The sequence below is a fragment of the Nasonia vitripennis genome, chromosome 3 (genome assembly GCF_009193385.2).
Source record: "Nasonia vitripennis strain AsymCx chromosome 3, Nvit_psr_1.1, whole genome shotgun sequence".
In the NCBI taxonomy this organism is placed as follows: domain Eukaryota; kingdom Metazoa; phylum Arthropoda; class Insecta; order Hymenoptera; family Pteromalidae; genus Nasonia; species Nasonia vitripennis.
In genome coordinates this window covers 18,003,366-18,028,881 of record NC_045759.1, presented here as the reverse complement: position 1 = coordinate 18,028,881, position 25,516 = coordinate 18,003,366, and the positions used below count along the sequence as shown (strand labels likewise).

The window sequence follows — 25,516 nt, the reverse complement described above, 5'->3', positions numbered from 1 at the left end:
CGAGACTCGTCTGCATTATACGTCAGACGAACGATTTCGCGATTTACATCGAATGAATAATAAAAGCATAAGAACAGGCGTATATTTTATTTTGATAGTGGAATTATTGACCAAATAGGGTAAAGCTATAATTTATTTATGGCAAATATGAAAGACCAGATATGAACGAAATTATTACGCAATTGCATGAAAGAGAAAAGTCAGTTTTTCTCTATCAAAGCCCAGCTTAGTCACACCTCCGATATCTTCGATCAATTTTATCATTCGAAAATCCCTCTATAGCATCAATAAAAGCCTTCTATTAATCGCAACGATGACAGTAATCCAAGCCTCGGTCGAAAAATGAAATTTGATCGCTTTTCGAAATTTCTCTGAACTCGCTGCGCGGCAGCAGCTAATTATAGAAATTTAGGTCAATCGTTCATCCTGAATTAAACAATAAAATTAAAATAAATTACACGCCGCCCAATGCGGCAAATCGAATATTCCTCTGTCGTCCTTGCCAACGGTGAGAAACGAGGCAAAACGTCCTGACCGACTCGTCGATAAGCTAGAGAAAACCGTTTACTCTCCCAACATTCGATACCGACTCGAAAAACTTGAAAGTTCCACCACTATGCGCCAGCAGTATCGCCACGAGCGTACGGTATAATCATCATGTATCCTCTCGAGCCCACTGTTTTGGTAAAATACATTAAACAAAGCCACCGGCTCTCGTCATGTGTCGTTCGAGTTCCGAAAAATCTTGAAAATAAAAAAAGTTTCGAATAAACATCGTTCGTTTCACAGAGACGTGTTGCTGCGTCTCTTTTTACAGAGACAAAATGTGCGCTGCTATTGCACAGGAGAATCTACAGATGACGACTACGGCGTATCGAACGCCTTTGCCGCCGGCTTTCTTCGCTTTGCATTTGCAACTTTCCAGCAGCATTCAGCAGCCAGAGGCTCGTTCAGTAGGTTCTGCTAATTGATATGACTTTTATCACGGGCTGCTTTTGCATTCGTGACCGATGTAGTATGGCTTCGAGTATGATAATAATATAGTATATGTGTATATATACGTATGTTGATATAATAGTATGTTATTATATTGGAGATAGTAATAATGTTGCTACTGTGTTTTGTTTTTACTTTGCTGATGGAGTTCCGCATATCTGCATCTTTATTTTGACACTTGTAGAATGTGTATATATACACGCTTATTTATTTCCGACAAGATAGCAGTGATATTGCCCATGTATGTATGTATACAGCGTAGCTTGAATCGATGTAGGAGTATAACGCGGGTCGATCAGCTGATCTGTATAATATGTTTTAAACGGGACGTATCGCAACGTATAGATTCAGCAGTATATCGATTGATTTCCTTCAATTTGGCAATCGATGTTGCAAGTGCGCTTATTAAGAGTCGTCTCTCCGCGTCTCCAAAGTGCTCGAAGTTGTGGCAATTATACCGCGAGTATTTAGCAAGAAACAGGAAATGAGGCCATATAGGTATAGAGCATCACTGAATTTGAACGTATAGAGCTCGACATCGCGCTGCAGTCGCGCGTATTATAGTTCGCGAATTAAAGGGTATGCTTCGCTAATTATGGAAATTAAAGCTGCTGTACTCTCTGGCGATACTTTTACTGGAAAAGAAAATATAACTACGTCGCGAGTGTGTTTACAGCAAAAGATGCGTCGAGTTGTCGACCCCGTTTGAATGAAAAATTGTAAGAAATTGTACGAAGTAAAGTTCTGCATAAAATGAGTTAAAAAAAGAACTGGATGAGATTGACAATCTCCAGGTGATTAAGTGAAACGTTTTTTAGAACATCTTACATATGCATGACGTTCATACTTTTTTATGCATTTAACTTAGTTAACTTCTTTAGCTATATAGCATTAACATTTTTTTCAAAATACTTTGGAATTTTTGAAAAAATTTGATCGAAACTGTCAACATTGGCATAGAGATAGCTAAAGACTCCCATCGTTTGATCTCGACGATGTAATACGATTTAACATATTCACCGGCGATAACAAAAAATTAGAAATAGTCATGCAGAAGAGATTTCGAGTAAATATTAATGGGGCCGCGCGAAGAAGCACTTTCTCCTTTTTTTCTCTCTTCCCAAATCACATCTGAATCTTATTGACCCATTAACGGGGTGGCAGATCGTCGGAGAGTATGTCACTGATTCGCTGCTCTCTCTCTCTCTCTCTCTCTCTCTCTCTCTCTCTCTCTCTCTCTCTCTCTCTCTCTCTCTCTCTCTCTCTCTCTCTCTCTCTCTCTCTCTCTCTCTCTCTCTCTCTGACAATGTGTCGTTGTGGTATCGACAAATGGGGAGAGGAATGTACATGCAAAGACAACCCAACTGAGCAACAAGGCGTATAACCGCTATACGCATAGCTCCGCAAACACACACACAGGTGAGAGATTCAGAGAGGTCTAAGATGCGCGGCGGCGTATCGCAGGTACCGTTCGTCAGCCTTAATCGGTCAGAGAAGCAGAAAGTGCTACCGTGTCGTGGTCCACGTTCCGTTTTCCCATTCACTCGATTTTTTCTCCTACTTTTTGTGTATTATCACGTACTGTAAGAGCCGCCGATAACGTTTCAGTTTTTACGATTGAATTATACAATTATACTCGTGGATAAGAGCTGCGGCATGCAATATACAGTGCATTTTACGAGCGCAGACCCAGAATCCTACTTCGGGGATAAATCATCCCCGGCGAGTATAACGAGTCCGCATGTCTTTGTTTATTGCTCGCAGATAAATTTTGAGAAGCTCTCTCGTCGTTTTGGTCCTCTATACGCTCTCGACCTCTTTTTCTCTCCCCTTCGGTCTCGCGTTAACGTGTGTGCTACACTCGATTATAATGCTCTCCTTCCCGCGACGCGCCGCGGTTTCTTCCTCCTCTCTCTTTCGGGCGAGATCAATGATCCTAGACCGGCTCGACTATATTACTGACCGAATTCCCCCACGAGGATTGGAAATATTCCGGATTATCGCTTTTCGCCACTCTTTCTTTTTCATACCATTAGCCTTCGAGGTATATACCAGTTTTATGTGGCTGCTTATACATGTAGATTTCGTTTCGCTATCGCCGAGGATGGTTTCGTTTTCAATGCTTCTATTATAGTTTCGATTTTCATTAGCAAAATTTCAAAACAGTATTGGTAAACTCGAAACAACGCCGTGGCGCATCCGCTCGACTTTTTGCACAATCGGCTGGGAAGTCGTTTGGCGCAAGATCCACTGCATTTGTGTACTAATTTGCGTTTGCGGGGAAGCTCATTCGAGCGCGGGCAAGCTATTTTCTCCTGCTATAACGCGTTAACACGTTATGTGTATTTGGAGTATAACGACCCTAGATGTAACTATATAAATGTCAGGCATATAATATAGCATCTCTTTTTTGCATCGAAAAAATAAAAACGATTTTGATACCGATACTGTATTTTTAACGACTCGATCGCCGGAACTATACAGAAAAAGATTCCGAAAAATCAAGGTATGAAAAATGAAAAAATGAATCTGGACCAGTGCGTTGACCTTGCATTGCCCAACTTGAGAGCGCCATGACGTCTCTTTTATCCGGACGAACCGCTGCTGCCGTTCATTTTTCATTTTTACGGGAGGAAAGATTACGGTTAATTGCTCCGAAATGTAGTCATACCGTCGATTCGAATCATCAATAATCTCCGCTAATCATGTACAATCACGGGTGTAATTGCTAAACGAAAATTTTAAGCTCAGCTATACGCAGGTAGACGTTTTTCTGGGATTTTACATGTTCCCTCGCGTTTCGCACACGAGTGACGAACCTTTTTGCATAAATTTCGATACGCAGTTGAAAAATTGTGATACTAAAAGAAGCAAGCTTTGAATATACATAAGGGATCGTTACCGTTATCTATCGTTGCTCTGTAATTTACACTCTTAGAAAAAAATAAAAACGAAACACCGCTAAACCTCCTAAATTCTGTAAAACCATATATCGATCGTCGGAAAAAAATCGAACCAACGGCCGGCGATCGGCGCAACGGTGTTAATTTTTTTCTCCTCTCCAGCCGAAACTGAAGACTTTTGCGTCGCACACAGACACACATAAACGTATAGCTTTTCGTTTTCTATTCTCCCATAGGGAGACAAGATTAGCTGGTAGCCGATTGGATGCAAGCGAGTAGAGGGAGAGGACAAGCACTTGCTCGTTTTCCGTCGCGCGACGCAGGAGGATGGGGTAGCGAGTGCCGAGAAAGAAAGGCTCATAAGTGGGACATAGGCACGTGCATCTCGATACTTCGTCTCGAACCGAGCGCGAGTCCGGATCTCGGACTGAAACGTTCTCTCGTATACACACGGTATAGTTACACTCGCGAGAGGTGTTCTCGAACGCGCGGTACCATTTCTCCTGCCCGCGCGCGCTGCATAGATCGTTAGTGAAGTGTCGTTGCTGGAGAACTTATTGGAGAGTTCCTGCGCGCGCTCGTCGCCTTCTATTTTTCTACCAAAGTAAGCTATATTATACTCTTTTTTTTTAATTTATTCTACTTGCGTGTGCTATTGTTCTATTTATGCAGCCTCTTTGTTCGGGAAATTTGCCCGTCGCGCGCATTTCAAATACGTAAACGTATGAGCATCATCAAGCGTAAGCGTGAAATAATTTCCGTCAGGCGCGCGGTGCTTTCCAATTGTTCTTTCGTTAATTGTCAGCGCACACCAAGATTGTGTTTTGAGCGGAGCTGAAGGTCGTCCGGCTCTCTTGCGGTGTAATGATATTTTAGAAAAGAAGAGAAGACGCTCGTAGGTATAGTGTGTGTGTGTGTGTGTGTGTGTGTGTGTGTGTGACGCGCTCTGATTTTCGCCGTAAGAGACCGTGAATCGTCGCTCGCTCGCACGTCGAAAGAGACAATTGCATAATTAGAATGACATTTACAATAGGCGCGATTTTCATCAAGTTGCGCACTCGCTATTAAGATTGCTTGTAATAAGCAATTAACGGACGCAGGCGAACGCGGAAAAGTCACGTGTATACTATATGCGCAGAGTCATACACGCGAGTGATTGAAACCCGCAGCGGTGAACACGTATGTAGGGATATAGTTTTTGGCTGTACGTGTAATACAATATTCGTGCGTACACCATCGAATCTCGCGCCTATACGCGCAAAGGCAGTGCAGATGCCGTTCGATGCTGTGTATGTGTTCCGTTCGCGCAACATTGACCTGAAAAAGCAGCGCTGGCCTCTTTTTCCCCGGTTCGGCCGGTCCCGTTCGACTCTCCTTTCAGCATCTCTCGGCGCCCAAAGGAGCAGCAACCGATCATCTCTCCTCTCTCTCTCTCTCTCTCTCTCTCTCTCTCTCTCTCTCTTTCTCTTACCGATTTCCCTCTCCATTTCTCCCTATCAGCGCCCCACTACCGCGCGCGAGAGCATCAGAAGAAAGTCGGAACTACCTTCACTTAACGTACCTTCTGGCTTGTACAAACAACAAGTGCCATTCGAAGCGCGGCCGCGGATGCGCGAGCATTTTTCAAAAGTCCGATAGGCCGCCGCATAAGTAGCGCAGCGATCTTTAATCCACTTGCGTGCTATAGAGATTCATCCCGGCTCTCGTTCTCCACCGATCATCGTTGGGTACGTCGTTGGCATTTTCGATTTACGATTAATTATATTCGCCTTTACGATCGAATTTGACGGCGCGTTATGCGCGCACAATTGAAAGTAGAACAAGATTCTACATTTTAGAAAACACATCAGTCCGTACACTTTCTCACTCGACATAGATTCGCCGCATCTCTCTATAATATGCCGCGATGCATATTGCTCGCACGGCAACGCATTGTAACGATATACTGCGCGATTTTTCGCAGGTCTAACGCAGCTCGATGGCGCCGAATCTGTTTGGAAATTCGGCGGCGCTCTTCCTGGAAGCCGCGCAACAGGGCATACCCGAGGAGAAGCCCGTGTCGAATTCGAAGCCGACCTACCTCGAGGCGCAAAAGTCCGACAAGAGCAAGTACACGTGGAAGATCGTCTGGAGGAACGTCATCGCCTTCGTCTACCTCCACGTGGGCGCGCTCTATGGATTTTACCTGTTCTTCCACGGCGCCAAGATCCTCACCGTTCTGTGGAGTAAGGCCTACATTGCATTTATTGATTTTCGTGAATTTGGTATCTGGAGATCGGTATTTTAATTCGTCGCGATTTTCACAGCGATCCTCATCGCCTGCTCGGCTGCGCTGGGTATCACGGCAGGAGCCCACAGACTCTGGTGCCACAGAGCTTACAAAGCCAAGTGGCAGCTGAGGCTGATCCTCATGATCTTCCAGACCATCGCCTTCCAGGTAGGAAAATCGTGGTTTTAAAAAAAATTAGATGAAATTGGTATGCGTGATTTTACATTCGAATTTTCGCGCGCAGAATCACCTGTACGAGTGGGTGAGGGATCACCGGGTGCACCACAAGTTCACGGACACGGATGCCGACCCGCACAACGCCAAGAGAGGTTTCTTCTTCTCTCACATGGGCTGGCTGCTCGTCCGCAAGCATCCCGACGTCATCGCCAAAGGCGCCAGCGTTGACATGAGCGATCTCGAGACCGATCCCATCGTCGTCTGGCAACGAAGGTGAGATATTGCAACTATGTAAGGAATAAAAAAATTTTAACATATTACCATGATACAATAACGATTCTTCGTCCAGGCTCTACATCATCCTGATGCCGATCTTCTGCTTCCTCCTGCCCGCCTGGATCCCCTGCTACTTCTGGGGCGAGAACGGCATGTACTCGTGGTACGCGACGATCTTCCGATACACAGCCTCGCTGAACCTCACGTGGCTGGTCAACTCCGCGGCTCACATCTGGGGCACCAGACCGTACGACGAGTAAGTTTTTCCAATCGATTCGCGCGCTCCATTACACATTCACTCGGCGTGCACCACCTTACATCTTCTCTTTCTCGACGATTGTGTAACCGATTTGCTAATTCCCTCTACGCAGAACCATCAGCGCAACCGACAACATTCGCGTGGCCCTGGGAGCCTTTGGCGAGGGCTGGCACAACTACCACCACGTCTTCCCCTGGGACTACAAGGCGGCCGAGTTGGGCGACTACAAGGCCAACTTCACCACCGCCTTCATCGACTTCTTCGCACGGATCGGCTGGGCCTACGATCTGAAGACGGTACCGGTCGAGCTGGTGGAGAAAAGGGCCGCGAGAACCGGCGACGGAAATCGCATCAAGCAGAGCTCGCCGGAGCACAGCCACGAGGACGCGATCTGGGGATGGGGCGACAAGGACATGCACCAGGAGGACATAGAGTATGCCACCATCATCAACAAGGCCGACTAGACTTTGCGCTGAGAGAGGGTTGTTTTTATACGATGCGTAGTCGAGCAATGATTGTTGTTTGAATATGGCAATTCGTTGAGAATCCTGTAATCTGCCATCTCTGAAACAATCGTTTACTATCTTTTCTCTTAGCCATGCTCATTTTCGATTGAATCTATTTATTGTCTCATGTTTCTTTACTTTAAATTATTACGAAATTACTTCGGGTTTCTTTCTTTCTGATCACGCAAGGATCATAACGAGGATTACGTTACGTTTACGAAAGACTATCGGTAATCGGTGCTTAAAGTGCATATTTTTGTAACAATTACGTTTTTCATCGCTTGGTAAATGATGCTTGATCGAGTACATATATTTATTAATCGTTTTCTCTTTACGTCTCTTCTTTCGTGATCGAGACTTTCGTTAATTCAGTGCATATAATTTAATGTTTATTTATTATGTATAATTAAATAATTTATAATGTTTAAGATGTTTCTTTTAGATATTTTTCTGCTAGTCGAGTGATATATAATATAGTTTTAAAGAAGCGTTATCATAAATTAAATTTGTTCTCCAAATCGATACTAAAAACAATTTTAACCACCAAACAAAACGTGTGTATTGGTATCCACCCTATACAAAACCTTGAGAGAATACACACGTTTTCGAGCAATGTTCAATTAACACCATCAAAACTAAACTCACGGGTACTAAAACACTATAAGAATTGCAATGTCTGTAAAATAACGACGAGGAATTGCAATTTCGAAATACACATATGATAATTTTAATATTGTATATTTATTATTCGTCATTGTTGTAATAAAGCAATGAAAGAAGAGCATTGTATTATATGTTGACTACACCTCACATTTTGTGCTTTGTATTGCACATCGCGCGTATTATACGTACATATATAGCCGAACGCTATAGGCGTTTCTGAATGCCTAAATGAAGTTTTTTTGCCGACTTAATAAAATTGCAGTGCCAGGTGAAAAACCGTGCGACAGCAATGTCTTACAATGCTCAAAATTTCATTTGAATAAAACCGTGCAGGATATGTTGACTATTACCATTGTTTTATATACTCTGTAATTAAAATTGTATATTGTAACACGCTTACACATGGAAAACAAACAAAGTGTTCTTTTTATATCATTTACCTACTTTCTTACGTGTATTCGAGGTATCAGCAATCTAACTTTTTGTTAAAGCTGGTAATAGAATTGTAAAAATAAGTAAGTATCGCGATTGATCGTTTGTCAATGAAACATAATAACAAAATTGAAAATGCCTTATACACAAACTACATATATACTTATATATAATGACCTATACAAAAGTATATTTTATAGAATTAAGGACGACGAATAGAATAGCATGAATACATCGATTTTTTAATCTTGTATCGTCAAACAATGATGTATTTATTACGATGTCATTTTACTATTAATTATACGATATGAAAAATATTCCAATGTCTTATTATTTCCATGTTGCCGTACCTTCATTTTAAAAAAATTCACATCATCATTGTATATGAATGCCCTGGTGCTAATGGTATTTACTTCTGGTACCGCAGAAATTTAAATATCTTAATTTAGCTAATTGTATTGACTAAAATTTTTTTCCACTAAATAACGTCTCCGCGCTGTTTTGTCAAACTTATACAATGTGTCAAAGTAATTAGGCGTGGTTTGTCAAAGTACACGGAGACAGAAAAAATATTGCGCAATGTTGACTCGCTTATTAATGATTCCTGAGTATAATAATACTTTTATTTAGTTTTTCGAGGTGACGAGAATTGAATTTGGTCAAACACATTCGGTGACGAATACTGTCCGACTTTTCGCAATAATTTGCACATACCTACGTTAAAGAGAAGGTGTGGTGCTGCATGCAAATGTAACAGCTAAGTTAAAACTGTAGAAGGTTAAACTTATTTTATATTCATTAAAATATAATATCTATGCTCATTTGTAGGTCAACCGTTGCAAAATGTAAACTGAAAAAAGAGAAATCAACAAATGAAACTTGACTTGGTTCCGGCAGCCGCGACGCTAGTATTGCGCAGCGTCAATTGGGAAAAGCTAGATATATGCCATGAATGGTTCATCATTTGCAAAGTGTAAGAAATTAACTGAATGAATCTTGCACGAAGAACACATGGCGCTTACACGCCCACGGCCTTTTAAAATAACGTATATGAGAGATGTCATCTGCAATACTTTGAATAAAAGACAAATAATTGAGTATTTTTCGTGTGCTAATAAAGTGAGATTAAATTTTGGTAAACTAAAAAAATTAATAATAAAAAAAATACTTAACATTCATTTAATAAAAAAATCATTTCTAATAACCGCGTATCCATTGCTATTTTCATATTATTCTCTATATTTAATTATCAATTATTCCTTTTTAATTATATGCAGTTTATAGAGATTTAATCGAAAACTAGAAAAGCGAGGGAGGGGAGATAGCAGAAACGAAGAGAAAAGAGTTGTTAAATCGTGGAACGAGTGGAGTATGACTAGTCGAGAGCTGTATGCCGTAAGAGGCAGGCATACAGGTACAACTTATTTACTCTTTGTCATCCTACGACAAGTTTGTCCATTCCGGGTCATTGACGCGATTGTTGGTTGAGAGTAACTAGTTGAATAAATATTGAAAGAATTAAACCTGTGAATAGATCGCCGACACTGTAAGTTGAGAAAATCAATAAGTTTGGAATTTGAATTTTCTTTTTTATTCCTCAGATCAGACTAAATATACAACCAACGATGAATAATAACTTTTTTATCCAAATATATCAGTATCCGTAAAGTATATTGAAAAAACAATCCATTTATCGTCTTTATTTGTTTGTAATTCCTCATTTTGTGTATCAAATTATTAACGCGCAATATTATCGCGATTAAATCATGTACGATAAGAATTTTTAAAGTGAGAAAAATATTGTATATAATATCGGTAACTTTTCGGTGTTGACTCTTTATTCTTTATTATTATTAAAACATATTGATTGAAAGCACGACACTTGTGTTGAATATTTTATAGGACCTCATTTCTAAAGACACATAAAATTAAATTTTATTTTTAATATAATAAAATAAGTTCATAAAATAATAAAATTATTTGAATTCAGGCGTGATTGCGCTATATACAGCAGTGGGAACACGACTGGAGCTAGGCGACAAGAAGGTGGCGGTAGTTGTACTCTGGCGAAGGGGATCCGCTGACAAGAATGACCACAAGACGCGAACGCGGTGCTGCGCATAGCAACACGCAGCACGGTGCCGGTCCTGTTTTGCTGGGCTTCACCTGTGCTCTCTGTGTTTTTCTGAGTCTAATCGTTTCGTGCCTCACAGCTGTCCTTGTCTTTCAGAATCAAGGTGTCAGTGCTGCTAACATTTTGAACGGTATGTATTACTTTACGAGTAATTACACCAACTCTTACACCCGTATACGTTACATCTATATATAAGTGTACGCTGGATCTTGGCTCTTTCCATTCTTGTCATTTCACACCAATGCATCGTGACACCGCTTGATACTTTGAAAGTATTTTTATCTTATTCATCTGAGAAATTCGTATGTAAATACTTGATTCGCGATAAACGTTTACTTAAGCTATGCGGGACAACAAATTTTGTCAACAATATAATCTAAACAAATTTATCATTCGATGTTCGATGTTTAAATCTTACCGCGTTTTATTCTTACTGTGCGATAACCCTGCTGACAAATGTGCATAGATAGTTTAACATACATCAACTTTCAAAAAATTATTTATAGTGTTGATAAGAAATAAAACAGAATGTAAAGTGGTGAAGTTTTAGAAAGTTACACGATTTAACAAGATAAACACAATGTGTATACACTAGATATATTTCACTGAGAATTGCTTACAAAGTGATATTTTCTTCCGGTCTAATAATAGTATCCTAACCTGCGAAAGAGGTAAACACGTAAAGGGTCGAACATAACAAAAACCAACAGCAAGATGATGTTTAGGAAATTTAATTTTCGCTCTGTGATGATGATAAAAGAAATCTTGCAGAATAAAACGTACACAGTTAAATACTTATGCGATAAGTTTGATAAATTTCGGATACACGCTAGTAAGTATTAAAAATATCAATAAATGCATGAATAAGGCAGTGATGACTGATAGGCGCGTGGAAAGTAGATAAGATAATTTGGAAGGCGTTCACCAGCGTCAACGCCGTGTTCAAAGCAAGCGTGTATAGTGTGTAACTCATCTAATGAGCCGAGATGTATATTTAGATGAAGTGTATTCATGTACAATCTGCTACGAGAAAAAATATAAAAATAACGATAATTTCTTTTTTCAGACACCAGAAGTCTACACGATTACTTAGCAATGACGCACCGGGACATCCCATCAGATATATCGTTCCGATTGCCACCGGAAGTAAGACCATTGACTTATGTTCTGTACCTTCATCCAGACCTAGAAAAAGGAACCTTTGAAGGTCGAGTGTCGATCTTACTCGATATTCGAGACAAACGGAAATACATCGCGCTACACCAAAAGGAATTGAACATTAGCTCGGTTAATTTGGATTTACGCCAAAACGACAGAAACCACAACATCGAGATAAAAGAGTCTTATCCTCTGGACGAGCACGAGTTTTTCATCATCACGCCGAATCAAGAGCTGGTCATTGGCGTGTACACTCTCACTCTGACATTCTCTGGGTCGCTTCAGGATAAAATCGTTGGCTTCTATTCTAGTAAATACAAGGATGAAAAAAATGAAACCAGGTAAAAATAGCTTCATTATTTTTCTACACACTATGCACGCTATATTCTGTTAATCTTAAAATTTCGTTACTTCTGCAGAACTATCGCCACCTCAAAATTCGAGCCCACCTATGCAAGAAGATCGTTCCCTTGTTTCGACGAGCCAGCATTCAAGGCGGAGTTTGTCATAAAATTAGTGCACCCAACCGGCAACTGTTACAGCGCATTATCGAATATGAACGTCAGGGTAAATGATTAACCAATCACGCATAAATCCTCGTTAAATAGTACATTTAAGTTTCAAACGAACTATTTTCCAGAGTACTGAAGTCGACGAACCAGCACCTGGACTAACGACAGTTACATTTGCCAAGAGTGTACCGATGTCGACGTATTTAGCTTGCTTCGTCGTTAGTGATTTCGTGGCTGTAACGAGAAACGCAAAGGGTATGAAGGAGAGAACATTCCCCATCAGCGTTTATACCACGAGGGCGCAGAAAGAGAAAGCAACTTTTGCACTGGATATCGGCGTGCAAATAATCGAGTATTACATCAAACTTTTTGATATCGACTATCCTTTACCGAAACTCGGTAAGAATCGAATGAGACGGCTAATATGTCGTTTATGTACTGAATAATCATAAACGTAACATTATTACTTCAAAGACATGGCTGCTATTCCGGACTTTGTATCTGGCGCGATGGAGAACTGGGGTTTGGTGACATACAGGGAAGCTCGACTTCTTTATGATAAGAAAACTACGTCTACTGCAAATCGAGAGGACATTGTTATGGTTATTGCTCACGAATTTGCACACATGTGGTTTGGCAACCTAGGTAAGGTTTCTAATATGATGCATAATTTACATGAGATTCTCAAGCTACAGTAGATTAAGCTAGGCCAAAACGTTTACAGAGCGCAGATTAGCATTTTGACAGGCGAGTATGATAGCATTAAAGAGTCGAATGTGAGAACCATCAGCATCAATCACAAAGCCTTTTAAGAGAGCGCGATGGGAAACGAATATATGGTATGCCGTGAGTTAGGATGAATTCGTGCATATTTTATAGGCTGGAATAGAATGAAACAACGCTTAATTTGATTTTAAATCCGTTGAATGAAATACTTTCGAAAAACATAAAATAAATCACCGTTTGATTTATGGTTATTTCATAATCGTTACTCTTTTTAGTAGATGGAAAAGCTTTATGGAATTTTTTTTTTCTTTATATTTCATCTTGAGAATAATAACAATCATATGTATTTTTTGCAGTAACGATGCGATGGTGGAACGACCTTTGGCTAAACGAAGGCTTTGCAACGTTTATGCAATTCAAAAGTTCTGATGCTATACTTCCAGAATGGCATTTTGTAAGCAAGCGCGAAAACGATTTATTTCTTAAATTCGTCAGCGTTATTGACATACATCATATTCAAATGTAATATTATTATAGATGGACAGCTTTTTATTGGATGAACTGCATCCGGCTATGGTAACCGATTCAAAGCTAAGCTCTCATCCCATCGTTCAAACAGTCAGTAATCCAGATGAAATAACTGCAATTTTCGACGTTATATCGTATCAAAAGGTAAATTATCAACGATTTTCCATACGCACAAACAAGTTTTTTTTTTCTAAATAAACTAAATGACAAAAAATATTGATATTAGGGAGCGTCTATCTTGAGGATGTTAGAAAATTTCGTTGGTCCTGATGTCTTTTACCGAGGTGTCACCGAATACTTGAAGAAATTTGCATTTGAAAACGCAGAAACTGTTGACCTCTTCGATATACTGCAAGAGACTTTGGGCACACATATTAATATCAATGCAATTATGGACACGTGGACCAGACAGATGGGCTTTCCTGTCGTTAACGTCACCAAGCATAAACTCAGCTACACCTTGACGCAGAAGAGGTTCTTGGCAAATCGCAACAGTACTTTCGATCCTTCCGAATCAAATTTTGGCTACAAATGGACCATTCCGATCACGTACGTCACGAGTGAAAACTCGACTCCGACTTTAATCTGGTTTGACAAAGACGCACCCAATCGTAAGCCGATTCGAAACTTTAATATCGCTATTTATGAGCATTGATTTTTGTAACTCAAAGATATGATATCCGTATTTGTACAGTGGTCATCAAACTAGACGAACCCGTTGATTGGATTAAATTCAATGCTGATCAGGTCGGATACTATCGCGTAAATTATAATCAATCTGAATGGGAATCTTTAATGAACGTTCTTCGCTGGAGTCATAAGGTATACAAGCCATTCGTCAATCATTAGAATGTTAATTTATTCGACGAAGAAGAAATTTATGATAATCACCGTGTGTTTTCCTCGTCACAGCGCTTCTCCGTAGCTGACAGGACGCATCTTCTAGAGGATGCCTTCAGTTTGGCAGACGCAGGTCTATTGGACTACGCCACGGCACTAAATATCACTCTTTACCTCGGCAACGAAAAACACTTTTCTCCGTGGTACGTCGCCAACAACAAAGTGAGAGCTATAGATATGCTCCTTTCGTCAACGGACATTTCGACGAGATTCCGTGTAAGCATATAAGCACACTACTGTTCCGATATGGTTACGCGATGATGACGCAAGTTAATTTAATCCGCAAATCCGTCATTGTGTTTAGGAATACGTACGCGAACTTGTGGACGGAGTTTACCACGACGTGACGTGGAACGTCGACGAGATAGAACAGCCAGACATGCTGTTAGTAAAGCTCTTACTATATACGTTGAAATAAAAAATTTGATTTTTTGCTCTAAGCACGCCAATACGACATTGATTGCAGCAATTTGAGAACCACAGTTCTAGGCCTGGCCTGTGCGGTCGGTCACACCGAGTGCCTGGAGGAGGTCGGAGTCATTTTCAAGGCCTGGATCGATGATGAGAAAGACCAACGACCACATCCAGACATTCGGTCTCACGTCTATTACTACGGTAAAGCAATCGCCTAAAAGCTTCAGCAATATAATTCGGGAAATTTTTTTGAATAAAACATTACGACTGAATATACGTTTCGTAGGCATGAACCACGCCGGCAGCGAGACCGAATGGAACAAGATGTTCGACAGATTCATCAATGAGTCCAACGCCGCCGAAAAGGTCAAGCTCATGAATGGACTGGCCGGAATACGCTCGAGCTTCATTCTGAAAAAGTAGGCGCGATAGTAGGGAAATAATCATTTAAAATTCGTAATGAACGTTACTAAAATCGTTGCAATTTTTATCTCTCTTCAAAGGTACATAGGCTTGGCGATGGACGAGAACTACGTGCGTTCGCAGGACGCCTTGAACTGCTTGAGAAGCATCTCGAGCAACCCCGACGGAACGTCCTTAATTTGGGATTGGGTGCGTGAGAACTGGCCATTGCTCGTCGAGCGCTATACGTTGAACGATCGTTATCTCGGCCAACTGATACCGGCAATTACGAAAAGCTTCTCGACCAAGGTAAAGCTCGACGAGATGAAAGCCTTCTTTGAAAAGTATCCAGAGGCAGGCGCGGGCGCCATCTACAGGGCTCAAGCTCTCGAGGCCGTCGAGACGAATATCAATTGGCTCGACAGCAATAGCGCGAATATCGACAGATGGCTAGAGTCACGGCCTACGCCGAGACACGTAAGTTAAGAGCCGGAGAACAAAAAATCGCGCATTCGAGAACAAGAACAAAAACTCGCATCGATTTCCACTGAGAGTGTTCCGCGATAATTCGTTATCGTCCATTTTATCATTGTTCAGAGTCAAAAGTTTTATTATTATTGTTAAATTATTTCTATCTTTGTATAACTATGTATATGTACACATTATAAGAAGTGAGTTTTGTACAGTATATACGCAAGTACCTTTATGTTTACGCTTCATCCCTTCCCTAGTTTCTGAGACTCGATCTAGCGCATGATGAAAAATCAGTAAGGAACGAGGGAAAGAATTTTCACAGAGCTAAAATAAAGATCGAATGTTTGTATACATGCTAGTCTTTTCGTCCTTCTACTATATATACTGTACATTACAAAATCTCGTCGATCGCTCGCAATTTCAGGGCAAACGATCTTCGAGCGCGAGCGTGGAAGCGATGATTAGAAGGATATCACGCGCGAGTGATGGAAAGTCAAGTATATAGCGAAGTAAAGAAAAATGATTAGTTCTACATATGAGGAGGCAGCAGGCGCCAAATTGGCTGTAAGCGGCCGCCGACGACCATTTTGATTAAGACCTCCGAATACCCCAAGAGAGAGAGAGAGAGAGAGAGAGAGAGAGAGAGAGAGAGAGAGAGAGGGAGAAAGAGCTAAAGTAATTGACATTGACCGTATCACCGGAGGGCGTTCTCATCTCGGGTTAACTAGACTTCAATAATGAGATATCAAGCGATAAGTTTCATTGCCAGGATTGGACTGAAAATATATATACGTGCGCGAGAAGGAATTTAATTTAGCGACGCAGACGTACGGTCTAAAGCGTAGTTCGATTCAGCCGCCGACGATAATAACACAATCGTCTTCGTGTTCTCTAGTACGCATCACGTATATGTCTACCGGCACTTGTAAACATTTTCGAATTCCAAAGATCAGCCGACCGGCGAGAGGAAACGAGGCGAGAAACTAGTATCCGCTTGTAGCGAAATTCTCGCGTTTTTAATTAATTTTTTTCCCAAAATCCTCCCCGCGCTGATGCAGACAGATAAAATCGGCCGACTCTTCAGGCACAGCTTGTGTGAATAATATATAGAAAAGGAGCGACGCGAGGGATCTCCGTCTCTCTCTATCTCTCCTATAGGGGGGCTATAGGTGGGAAGAATAAAAAAGAGATTCCACAAGGATTACTCAATCGTCGCACGTGAAACGAGGCAGAACTTGCGTGAACGCGCGCTTTGGATCGAGCGCGAGCCACAACACACACACACACACACAGACTCTATCCGTGCAGCGGCCTTTTCGCCAAGACACACAAACAAAATCTATGGATCGTTCTTCGTTAGTCACGGACATGCCTGGCGCCGCCGCCGCCGCCGCCGCGCGTGTATCCGAAGGTTAATAAATTTTATTTTCTCGCGGCGATTATGCAAATTCTTATCGAAACTTCTAATTGAATCCTCCGCGATATTATGTATATTTACATAGAGAGTATGGCGATCGGTACACAGCCCTGGCTTCTCCTCCTGTATAAGGTTTCCGTATAAAAACAGTTATAGCGTATACCATACAGTCCTTTAAAAATTCGACGCACCGGGAAGATGCAGTAGCGGCAGCAGTGCCGCGCCGCCGATTAATATAAGAATGCGCCGCCGCGAGCGCGCAAGGTGAACGTCCCATCAGGTGTACGCGGCTCGTATAACAACGCCCGATTTTCGTTGATGTCTGCAAGCTGTGTGCAAGATCTTCCCTTCCCCCCCCCCCCCCCTCGTCAGGAAACAACGCATACTTTCGCGCGCGTATTACACACAGATTTTATCGGCGTTAGATCGTCGTGATGATCGAGCCGATCTCGGTAAATAGCCTTAAAGATTGATTAATGACGCTTCGCTGTGTGTGTATACGGCGATACGGCGATTGATCGGTCCATCACATATGATTATGTACGACGATGCGGGCTGACAGTTGTAACTGATCGAAATCTCTCATAGTCTAATATACCTGTCGCTCGGCTTTCAAGGGGGGTCGCGACTATACCAATGCGACTCTATTTCGGCTGCTCTGCGGCTTTTACATAATATTCGCTCTGGCTTGTGCATAGGGATCGAGAGATGGGTTATTATGAAACAGCGTTGCAACACACGTGGACACCTCGCTCTCGACTCGCTCTCTGCGCGGCTTGTACAGATCGAGTTTATAAGCTGACATATGGCCATGTAAATACACACGCAATGGGTGGGCAAAAAGTGCAGCGTCGATGATTCGCGATACGGTATCTTCGCGAGTCGTCAAGGAGCGCGGAGCTTTCGCGAGAGCTTTTCTCCGTTTTGAAACATTGCTATACGCACGCGTATAAAAAAAGGTCGCGCATCAAGATCCCCCCTCGAACGATCATGTTTCCAAGATCGGAGAGAAGAAAGAGAGGCAGAAAGTGACGAGAAAAAGCGAGCCAAGAGCGATGAAAAAGAAGGCTCGGTCTGTCAAGCGTATAATAACGTTCCGTCTGTCTCCCGATTAGAATAAAATCGCTTCTCTCATCGATGTGTGCGTGCGCTCGTACACACACGCGGCCGTGCATTTATCGAGCCTTTTTCGTCTGCAAGTGTAAAGCCGTTGCTGCGCATTCGTCCTTGTCTAAAATGGTGGCGGCGGCGCGCGAGAACGGGTTCTCTCTCTTTCTTACTGCCGCTTTTTCTCCGCAGCTCGAGCGACGAGAGATCTCCTCGTTTTCTCCCCTCTCGCTTATAAACGCGCGCCAGTGCGTATACACCTATATATACGATCGAAAGGTTCTCGAGAGCGCGACTGAGAGAGAGAGAGAGAGAGAGAGAGAGAGAGAGAGAGAGAGAGAGAGAGAGAGGAGAGATCGAAGAGGTAAACCGCTACTACTCCTGAGGGAGTCGCGGTTCCACCGCCGTAGGAACGCGTTCTCACGACGACCGGCTCTCTCTCGTGTGCAAGACGCGTATACGAGGCGAGACTGCCTCTGTCAATGTGTGTTCGCGGGCTCTTTTTTTTCGATAACGAGAGAGGAGCCGGTGCTGCCAGTCTGCGCGCTCGTATATGTACGTTTAGTGAAAGTTTCGATTCGCCGCTCGCAGCTCGCGCTCCGGCGACTTTTATAAAAATCCCGCATTGCTTACCTGCGAGAGTGTCCAAGCGCGAGCGCAGCCCTGTACACACGGTGTACTTTCGAATTCCGCGAGTGCCCGCGGAACACATCGAGGAGAGCTTTTAACAGACAACCTACTGCGTGGATTATAATGAGCAGGGCTGCAAGAGCTTGAATAATACGACAGCTCGAGGAAAAAGCTCTACCAGCGGCCGATGGTGTAGGGCTCTAAAAAAAGCCAGCCGCGAGCGCGTGTGGAGAATTGGAATACAAACAAACAAACACGCGCGTATAACAAAAGAGGAATCTCTCTCGCGCTCGGCCGCGACAAAAGACCGGCGACAACGGCGGCGGCGGTGAAAGAAGAGCGAAAATAACAAGTCGACAAGTCGTCGCGAGGCTATATGCGAGCGATGTTTTACGAGACGGCGAGCTGGACCGTCGTCGCGGAGCTTTGGAAAAGTCTGCGCGTGTGCATCGGTGCAGGCGTCGTTCCGATGCATCACCAGTGAGAAAGAGAGAGAGAGAGAGAGAGAGAGAGAGAGAGAGAGAGAGAGAGAGACTCGTGCATCAGTGTGTTTATAGTGTGCAGGCGGTGAAAAATAGAAGCGCGAAAAAGTCGCGGCCACAGCAGCAGCAGCAGCAGTCCAGAAGCGCCGCAAGCTCGCGGCCGCACTTGAAAAAGCTTCGTCGTGTGCGAACCCAAGGTAGGAGACTTTGTTTTTTTCCGCGCGCCTATAATATAATTCCCGTCACGTTTCCCGCCTTTATTTCTCTAATTTGCCTTAAGCGCTCGCGGGCGAATTAAGCGCTGAACACGACCGCGGATTGTATATAACGCGCCTCCGGATATCTCATCTATTTGCAAATCCGGAGACGCTTCGTCTTCGTGTATATATATATATGTGTGTGTGTGTGTGTGTGTGTGTGCGTGCGTACGTGCGTGTGTGTACATACACCTGCGAATTGGCTTTTGCGCGTAGAAAGCATCAGCGGAAGAAAAAGGAGAAAGCTCGCGCGCTCGCGGAATTCTGTATTTTCGACGAATCTGCGGCTCGAATTCAATTAGACGATTATGTAGTCGTAAAGACACAAATAAGCGTATTTCACGCTTATCAAAACATTGAATTGTTCGCGCGTCAGTGCAGCAGTAGTATGCACGTCTGGTCGATCAGCGATAAACACTGCGGATGAGTGAAAAACTTAGATTCTCCCGCGCGCGCTGAGTTTATTTATGATATGCATAAGCAAATTGAAAACAGTTCAGTTCGCGGTGCTCAGGGTCGCTTTCGATAAGCCGCAGCTCGTTTCTCATCGTCTTCGTCTATGGACGTATATACACAAAGAGCGAAAAGTAATTCGGCCGCAAGGTTTTCCCCGTACGGGTAATAGAGAGAGAGAGAGAGAGAGAGAGAGAGAGAGAGAGAGAGAGAGAGAGAGAGAGAGAGAGAGAGAGAGAGAGTCAATAGATTGATAATGATAGAGGCGGCGGCAAATGGATGAGAGCTTGTGAACGCTCAATAGAGATAGCGCGGGCACAGAGAGCTCGATAGAGGAGCCTCGCGCGCGTAGGCGTAGCGGAGCGTAAACCGACGAGCTTTTACTATAGTAGCTATATAGAGCGTTAGAGAGCCAAAAGCACAAATGAGCGGCTTTGTTTTTGCAGCTAGTTGGAGAGAGCGGAAGCGGAGAACGACGATGAGCTTCTGGAGGAGGATCGAATCAGCAGCTAGTGCCAAGGGCTCGCCATGTTGAACGAAAGCTTCGTCGCCTCGGAATACAGAAGGGAACTCGGCTGGTGGAACGTGACGGCGACGTCGTTGCAGGAGCCGCTGGTCGATCGCCGGGAGGACGACGACGACGACTCGATCGCTCGACTTCTCAGGCGCGATCCCCTCTACATCGTCCTCCCCATAAGCATCCTCTACACCCTCATCTTCATCACCGGCCTCGTGGGCAACGTCTCGACCTGCGTCGTCATAGCGCGCAACAAGTGCATGCACACCGCGACCAACTACTACCTCTTCAGTCTGGCCATATCGGATCTACTACTACTTATCAGCGGCCTGCCACCCGAGATCTACTACATCTGGTCGAACATCTACGTCTTCGGCGAGACCTTCTGCGTCGTCCAGAGCTTCGCCGCCGAGACGTCGGCCAACGCGACCGTACTCACCATCACGGCTTTCACCGTCGAGAGGTGAATATGATGATAGACGTTATACGATTTTTGATATAATATAACGAGCTTATCACACTCAGATACGTAGCCATATGCCACCCGTTCATCTCGCACACCATGTCCAAGCTCTCGCGAGCGGTCAAGTACGTGATCGCCATCTGGTTGCTGGCCCTGTGCCTGGCCATCCCTCAGGCCATCCAGTTCGGCATCGTTTACAATAAGCTGCCGAACGGCACACTGCTGAAGGACAGCGCGATGTGCTCGGTCAAGTGGCGCTTCATCCACCACGCCTTCGAGATATCGACGATCCTCTTCTTCGTCGTGCCCATGACCCTCATCACGGCGCTCTACATCCTCATCGGTGTCAAGCTCAGGACCTCCAGACTGCTATCCACCGTCAAGAGGATACCCTCCGGTCAGGGACTCGGACAATCCGACAGCAGGAGCAAGAGCTGCTCGCAGAGGAATGTCATCCGCATGCTGGGTATGTATATAGCTATACACATAAAAAAATCCCGCTGCGTGTATTTTACACACACACACATATATATATGGCATTCTTTGTTTTTCGGCGATCTCTCGAGAGCTGCAAACCGGTTGCCGCGGCGCTGCTTAATTGCCGCGCGGCTATATACTCCCTCTTCCGCGTTTTAACATAATCGATACATTATAGAACGTATGCGTATGCGTCTGTTTTTTTTTCTTCGCACAGTCGCCGTGGTCGTGGCCTTTTTCATCTGCTGGGCGCCGTTTCACTCGCAGAGACTGCTCGCCGTTTACGCGGAGAACAATAAAAAGGACGAAGACAAGCTGGCCATTGTCAAGCCCGTCTACACAGCGCTCACCTACATCTCCGGGATATTCTACTACTTGTCGACGACCATCAATCCCCTGCTCTACAACATCATGTCGAACAAGTTCAGGGAGGCGTTCAAGGTATAACGTATATTTATTTTATTTTTTTTTTTCGAATTTCGCGCCAAAACTTGCGCGAGATGATTCGAAAAGGCGGATCCATCGCGGCGTCCAACGGCAAAAAATGCATTAGCACTCCGACGATGTGCAGAAATGAGGACAAACATTTTTAGGCTCTCTTTCCCTATCTCAGTCTTATGTTATTAACACACCGCAGTGCGGGGCTTTCCGATCAATCAATCCGCTTGTAAATAGCCTTCGAATTTTTTCAAAATTGAATTCCATTATGAGCCATACCAGTTTCTGCGCTCTTTCTTCGTAACTTTAAATTCACAGCTGGGAATTAACGCGCGAAGCGAAACGAAATGAAAAAAAATAAAATAAAAATAAAATAACGAAGAAACGTTCGATTACAGGCAATGCTATCGAAGCACTGCGGCAGCAGACTGCAAAAGTCGAACCCCGGCCGACCGACCTACAGCAGCCTGTCCCGATATCCTCGCTCGACGATACACCGGGTCGATCCTCAAGTCTCGGCCTCGCTGTCCGTCAGCGAGGAGACACAAAAACTCAGCCCGACAGCAGCCGAGTGTCCCGTGGAAATAATCAGCTGCTCGAGACTCGGCTACTGCGGTTCACCCGCCGGCAAGAACGAGCCCAACGAGATTGTCACCGAGAACATCCTGTGCCGCGAGTTTCTCAACAACGAGCCCGTGCAGTCGAAATGCATCAAACCTGTGAGTCCGCCGTTTAGTTTCTTTTTTTTTATACAAGTATATAATATAATACAGGACGTATAAATTTATTCGACTTTTTTTTGTCATCGACTGGCTATTGTAGGAATGCTGGCTGATCACTTGATGCTCGGACTAGCGGAGCCCGACGAGGCGTCCGGATAATCATCGGCGACGAACCGACTGTCCAGTTTCGGTGAGCTCGATTTAGAGCCTCCTTATGCCTGACTTGATCTGCGCGATCGTACTTAGTCATTTCATTCGAGCCCGCGCGCGTATAATACATGTATATTCACATCACATTATATACACACATATAATGCCAAAACTATCGATGTTACATGAGAGTCATGCTTATTTACACACACGCACACACACACACACACACACACATATACTGTTATATGTATCGTAATTGTAAATATGGACGTATCGTAAATGAATTATGTATGCATATTACGTTGTCGACGTTTCGCAGGGTTGTGCGGGAAAGTTAGTATAACGGCTTGTATTCCAATTCGTCACGTTATAATCAAGCGCAAACGAAGCCATTTATATGTGTCTATATACGTCTGTATCCGAGCGTATATATTATTTGTTAGGGACGTATATACTAATATATGTCCCTAACTTGTATATACTAATTTTATAGACGTTTATGTATCGACATATTATACATACTATACTGTTTCTCGCGCTGTTACTTTAAGCTGTTCGTGATATTGCGCCTTACAATCATGAAACTGATTGAACATGTTGCCATTTTGTAAATATTTATATCTGTTAGCCTCAGTTTTTAACGTATTTATATATTCGCTATACGAATAAACTTATACACCCATGCATACTCAATAACTCAATGCGTTTATTTGCTCACTCTTTTTTTTTAATCTTTCTTAGTAAATATAAAATACAGTAGCAGGTCAGTCATACATGAAGAACTTGGTTCTACACTACTGCTGACTGTACCTATATATAGTATAAAACTCTGTGGGTAAGCCTCGGAAAAGGATAAGAATAGGCAATACAAACGTAGAAAATACTTTTACATGAAAATAATGAACGAGACGTTCGCAAGCCTCAACAATCTGACTGGGGACGCTTGGCAACCCAGGCCTTGATTCCAGGCTCAGCCAGAACCTTCTCCTTCAGTGCTTTCAGATTTTCTGCCTTCTCAATTATATCGTACTTGGCCATGAAGTTCAGGTAGTCGAGCAAGGCGACGAAAACAATGTCGGCCCAGGAAAGAGCGCCACCGACAAGGTAACCGCCGTTCTTCTTCACCTGTTCGTCCAGGCGCTGAATATAAAACGGCACGACTTCCTTAACAACCTCGAGCTTTTGAGCTTTAGCATCGGATTGATTTTCGTAATGATACGCACCAAGTTCTGCAATTATTAAAATATGCGTGTTTCTAAAAGTGCGCACGAGAAGCCGCGTATCGAGGTGACATAATAAATACCGACGATCACACATTTGACGTATATGTATAAAGCAGTTGTACAATTATAGACACTGCACGTGGACAATCGCGGATATGAACTAAAGATATACCTATAGTTTACTTTGATTTTAAAGTCAGTTGAACTTGGCAGTGTTTAGAGATCATCATATTCAACTTTTGTAAACAGACTATAAAAATGTGCGCGTAAAACGCATATGCCTCTATAAACGTACACATGGCCCATTCAAGTTAATCTAAAGATAAAATTTTACAGCTTCCAATATCAGAAGCTTATTGTATGTACTATTTCATATTTACAAAATATGATTTTTATCAAAAGTACAAATATTCATAAAATACTGATATGTTTGTAATATATTTACTATTTAATAAGCCTATCAGGCCTTTATCGGAAACTTATTTTCTCCCAAGGTTAAAACAGAAATAAACAATTGCTAAATTTATCAATTCATACACATATTTGTGGGTTTTACTTACTTGCTCGTACATCATGTATAGTGTCAACAGCAGCGTCGATCTCGAGAGCTTCCCAGTCATTTTTTCCAGCAAGACCATGCTGCTTAGCTAGCCAGCGACAGATTGCTGTAGATTGATGGATCTTCTTTCCATCAACTTCCAGTACTGGAACTTGACCAAACGGCATGGCTGGAAATTTTAATTAGTACATATAATTATATACATTTGTTTGATCAGGAATAATTATGTGAAATTATTATTTGAGAAAAGAAAACATGTTCCTCACTCGGCTTGATGTTTGGCCAATTCTCCCTTTCAAATCTGTCATCAATAAATTCGATTCCAGCATAGCTGAAGAGGAACCTAATGGGTTCAGCAAGAGCCTTGACAGGGAAGTATGTCAGCTTGTAGGTCGGCATTTTTCTGTGAAGAATAAACAAAAATTTAAGTACTTGCAGCCTTTACCAACATTCCTTAAAAAGCTTAGTAATATAATCTACTCTCTATCCACGTATATGAGTGATAAATTTTTACAGTGATCAAAGTTTGTCTACATAAGTACAGAGTATACTTGGAAAATATAAGATATAATAGTTTGATGGAGTCTAAAAACTGTGTATGCAAGAAACTACGACATTCCTATACAGCTTTATACCATACAGTGCACAAAAAGCCAGTAAGTATTTTAAGTACCTTAACTCTTTGTCTACAGTCTTCCTGGACACGAGTACACGACTAAAAAAATATCACGAGAACCGGGCAACCGGCGTGGCCGTGTCCCGTGTGTAATTTAGACAGCGCGAGATCGCAACTTTGCTTGAAAAGAAACAGTTGAATACCGTCACAGATAAAGGTAGATTCCTCCCTTGAAAAGCAGCGCGCAGCGCCCACCCGGAAGTGCGGCACAAA

At 42.9% G+C, this 25,516-nt stretch overlaps 4 protein-coding genes across 8 annotated transcripts; 3 read left to right on the top strand and 1 right to left on the bottom strand.

Moving 5' to 3' along the window:
* The first annotated feature begins 678 nt into the window (after nt 1-678).
* LOC100115081 ((11Z)-hexadec-11-enoyl-CoA conjugase) lies at nt 679-8,463 on the top strand. Of its 3 annotated transcripts, none has more exons than XM_008206915.3 (6): nt 679-953; nt 5,863-6,124; nt 6,206-6,336; nt 6,413-6,618; nt 6,695-6,877; nt 6,993-8,463. In XM_008206915.3, exons 2-6 carry the CDS (start codon nt 5,878-5,880, stop codon nt 7,342-7,344), a joined length of 1,119 nt encoding a protein of 372 aa, XP_008205137.1. In that variant the 5' UTR covers nt 679-953; nt 5,863-5,877; the 3' UTR covers nt 7,345-8,463. The 3 variants fall into 3 exon arrangements, with proteins under 3 accessions (XP_008205137.1, XP_008205135.1, XP_008205136.1); XM_008206913.4 differs by lacking the exon at nt 679-953 and adding an exon at nt 3,411-4,503; XM_008206914.3 differs by lacking the exon at nt 679-953 and adding an exon at nt 4,657-5,626.
* Nucleotides 8,464-9,852: 1,389 nt separating this feature from the next.
* Nucleotides 9,853-16,080, top strand: LOC100116061 (glutamyl aminopeptidase). 3 transcript variants are annotated; one of them, XM_031927337.2, is made up of 15 exons: nt 9,853-10,027; nt 10,472-10,745; nt 11,682-12,114; nt 12,193-12,340; nt 12,414-12,684; nt 12,760-12,930; nt 13,368-13,465; nt 13,549-13,683; nt 13,766-14,150; nt 14,234-14,361; nt 14,452-14,655; nt 14,744-14,823; nt 14,906-15,054; nt 15,140-15,272; nt 15,357-16,080. In XM_031927337.2, the coding sequence occupies exons 2-15, from the start codon at nt 10,571-10,573 to the stop codon at nt 15,739-15,741; spliced, it is 2,895 nt and encodes a 964-aa protein (XP_031783197.1). In that variant the 5' UTR covers nt 9,853-10,027; nt 10,472-10,570; the 3' UTR covers nt 15,742-16,080. The 3 variants fall into 3 exon arrangements, with proteins under 3 accessions (XP_031783197.1, XP_032454003.1, XP_031783198.1); XM_032598112.1 differs by having other exon boundaries at nt 9,864-9,895; XM_031927338.2 differs by lacking the exons at nt 9,853-10,027; nt 10,472-10,745 and adding an exon at nt 10,852-11,447.
* Nucleotides 16,081-18,551: 2,471 nt separating this feature from the next.
* LOC100116022 (pyrokinin-1 receptor) lies at nt 18,552-23,660 on the top strand. Its single transcript, XM_001600537.6, has 6 exons — nt 18,552-19,562; nt 20,522-21,055; nt 21,118-21,521; nt 21,750-21,973; nt 22,369-22,689; nt 22,793-23,660. The coding sequence occupies exons 2-6, from the start codon at nt 20,604-20,606 to the stop codon at nt 22,811-22,813; spliced, it is 1,422 nt and encodes a 473-aa protein (XP_001600587.2). The 5' UTR covers nt 18,552-19,562; nt 20,522-20,603; the 3' UTR covers nt 22,814-23,660.
* GstS3 (glutathione S-transferase S3) lies at nt 23,532-25,496 on the bottom strand (the record flags this gene model as incomplete). Its single annotated transcript, NM_001172449.1, is given in 4 exon segments — nt 23,532-24,074; nt 24,629-24,796; nt 24,894-25,030; nt 25,301-25,496. Coding segments are annotated over 3 exon segments (609 nt in total). The 5' UTR covers nt 25,027-25,030; nt 25,301-25,496.
* Nucleotides 25,497-25,516: the final 20 nt, after the last annotated feature.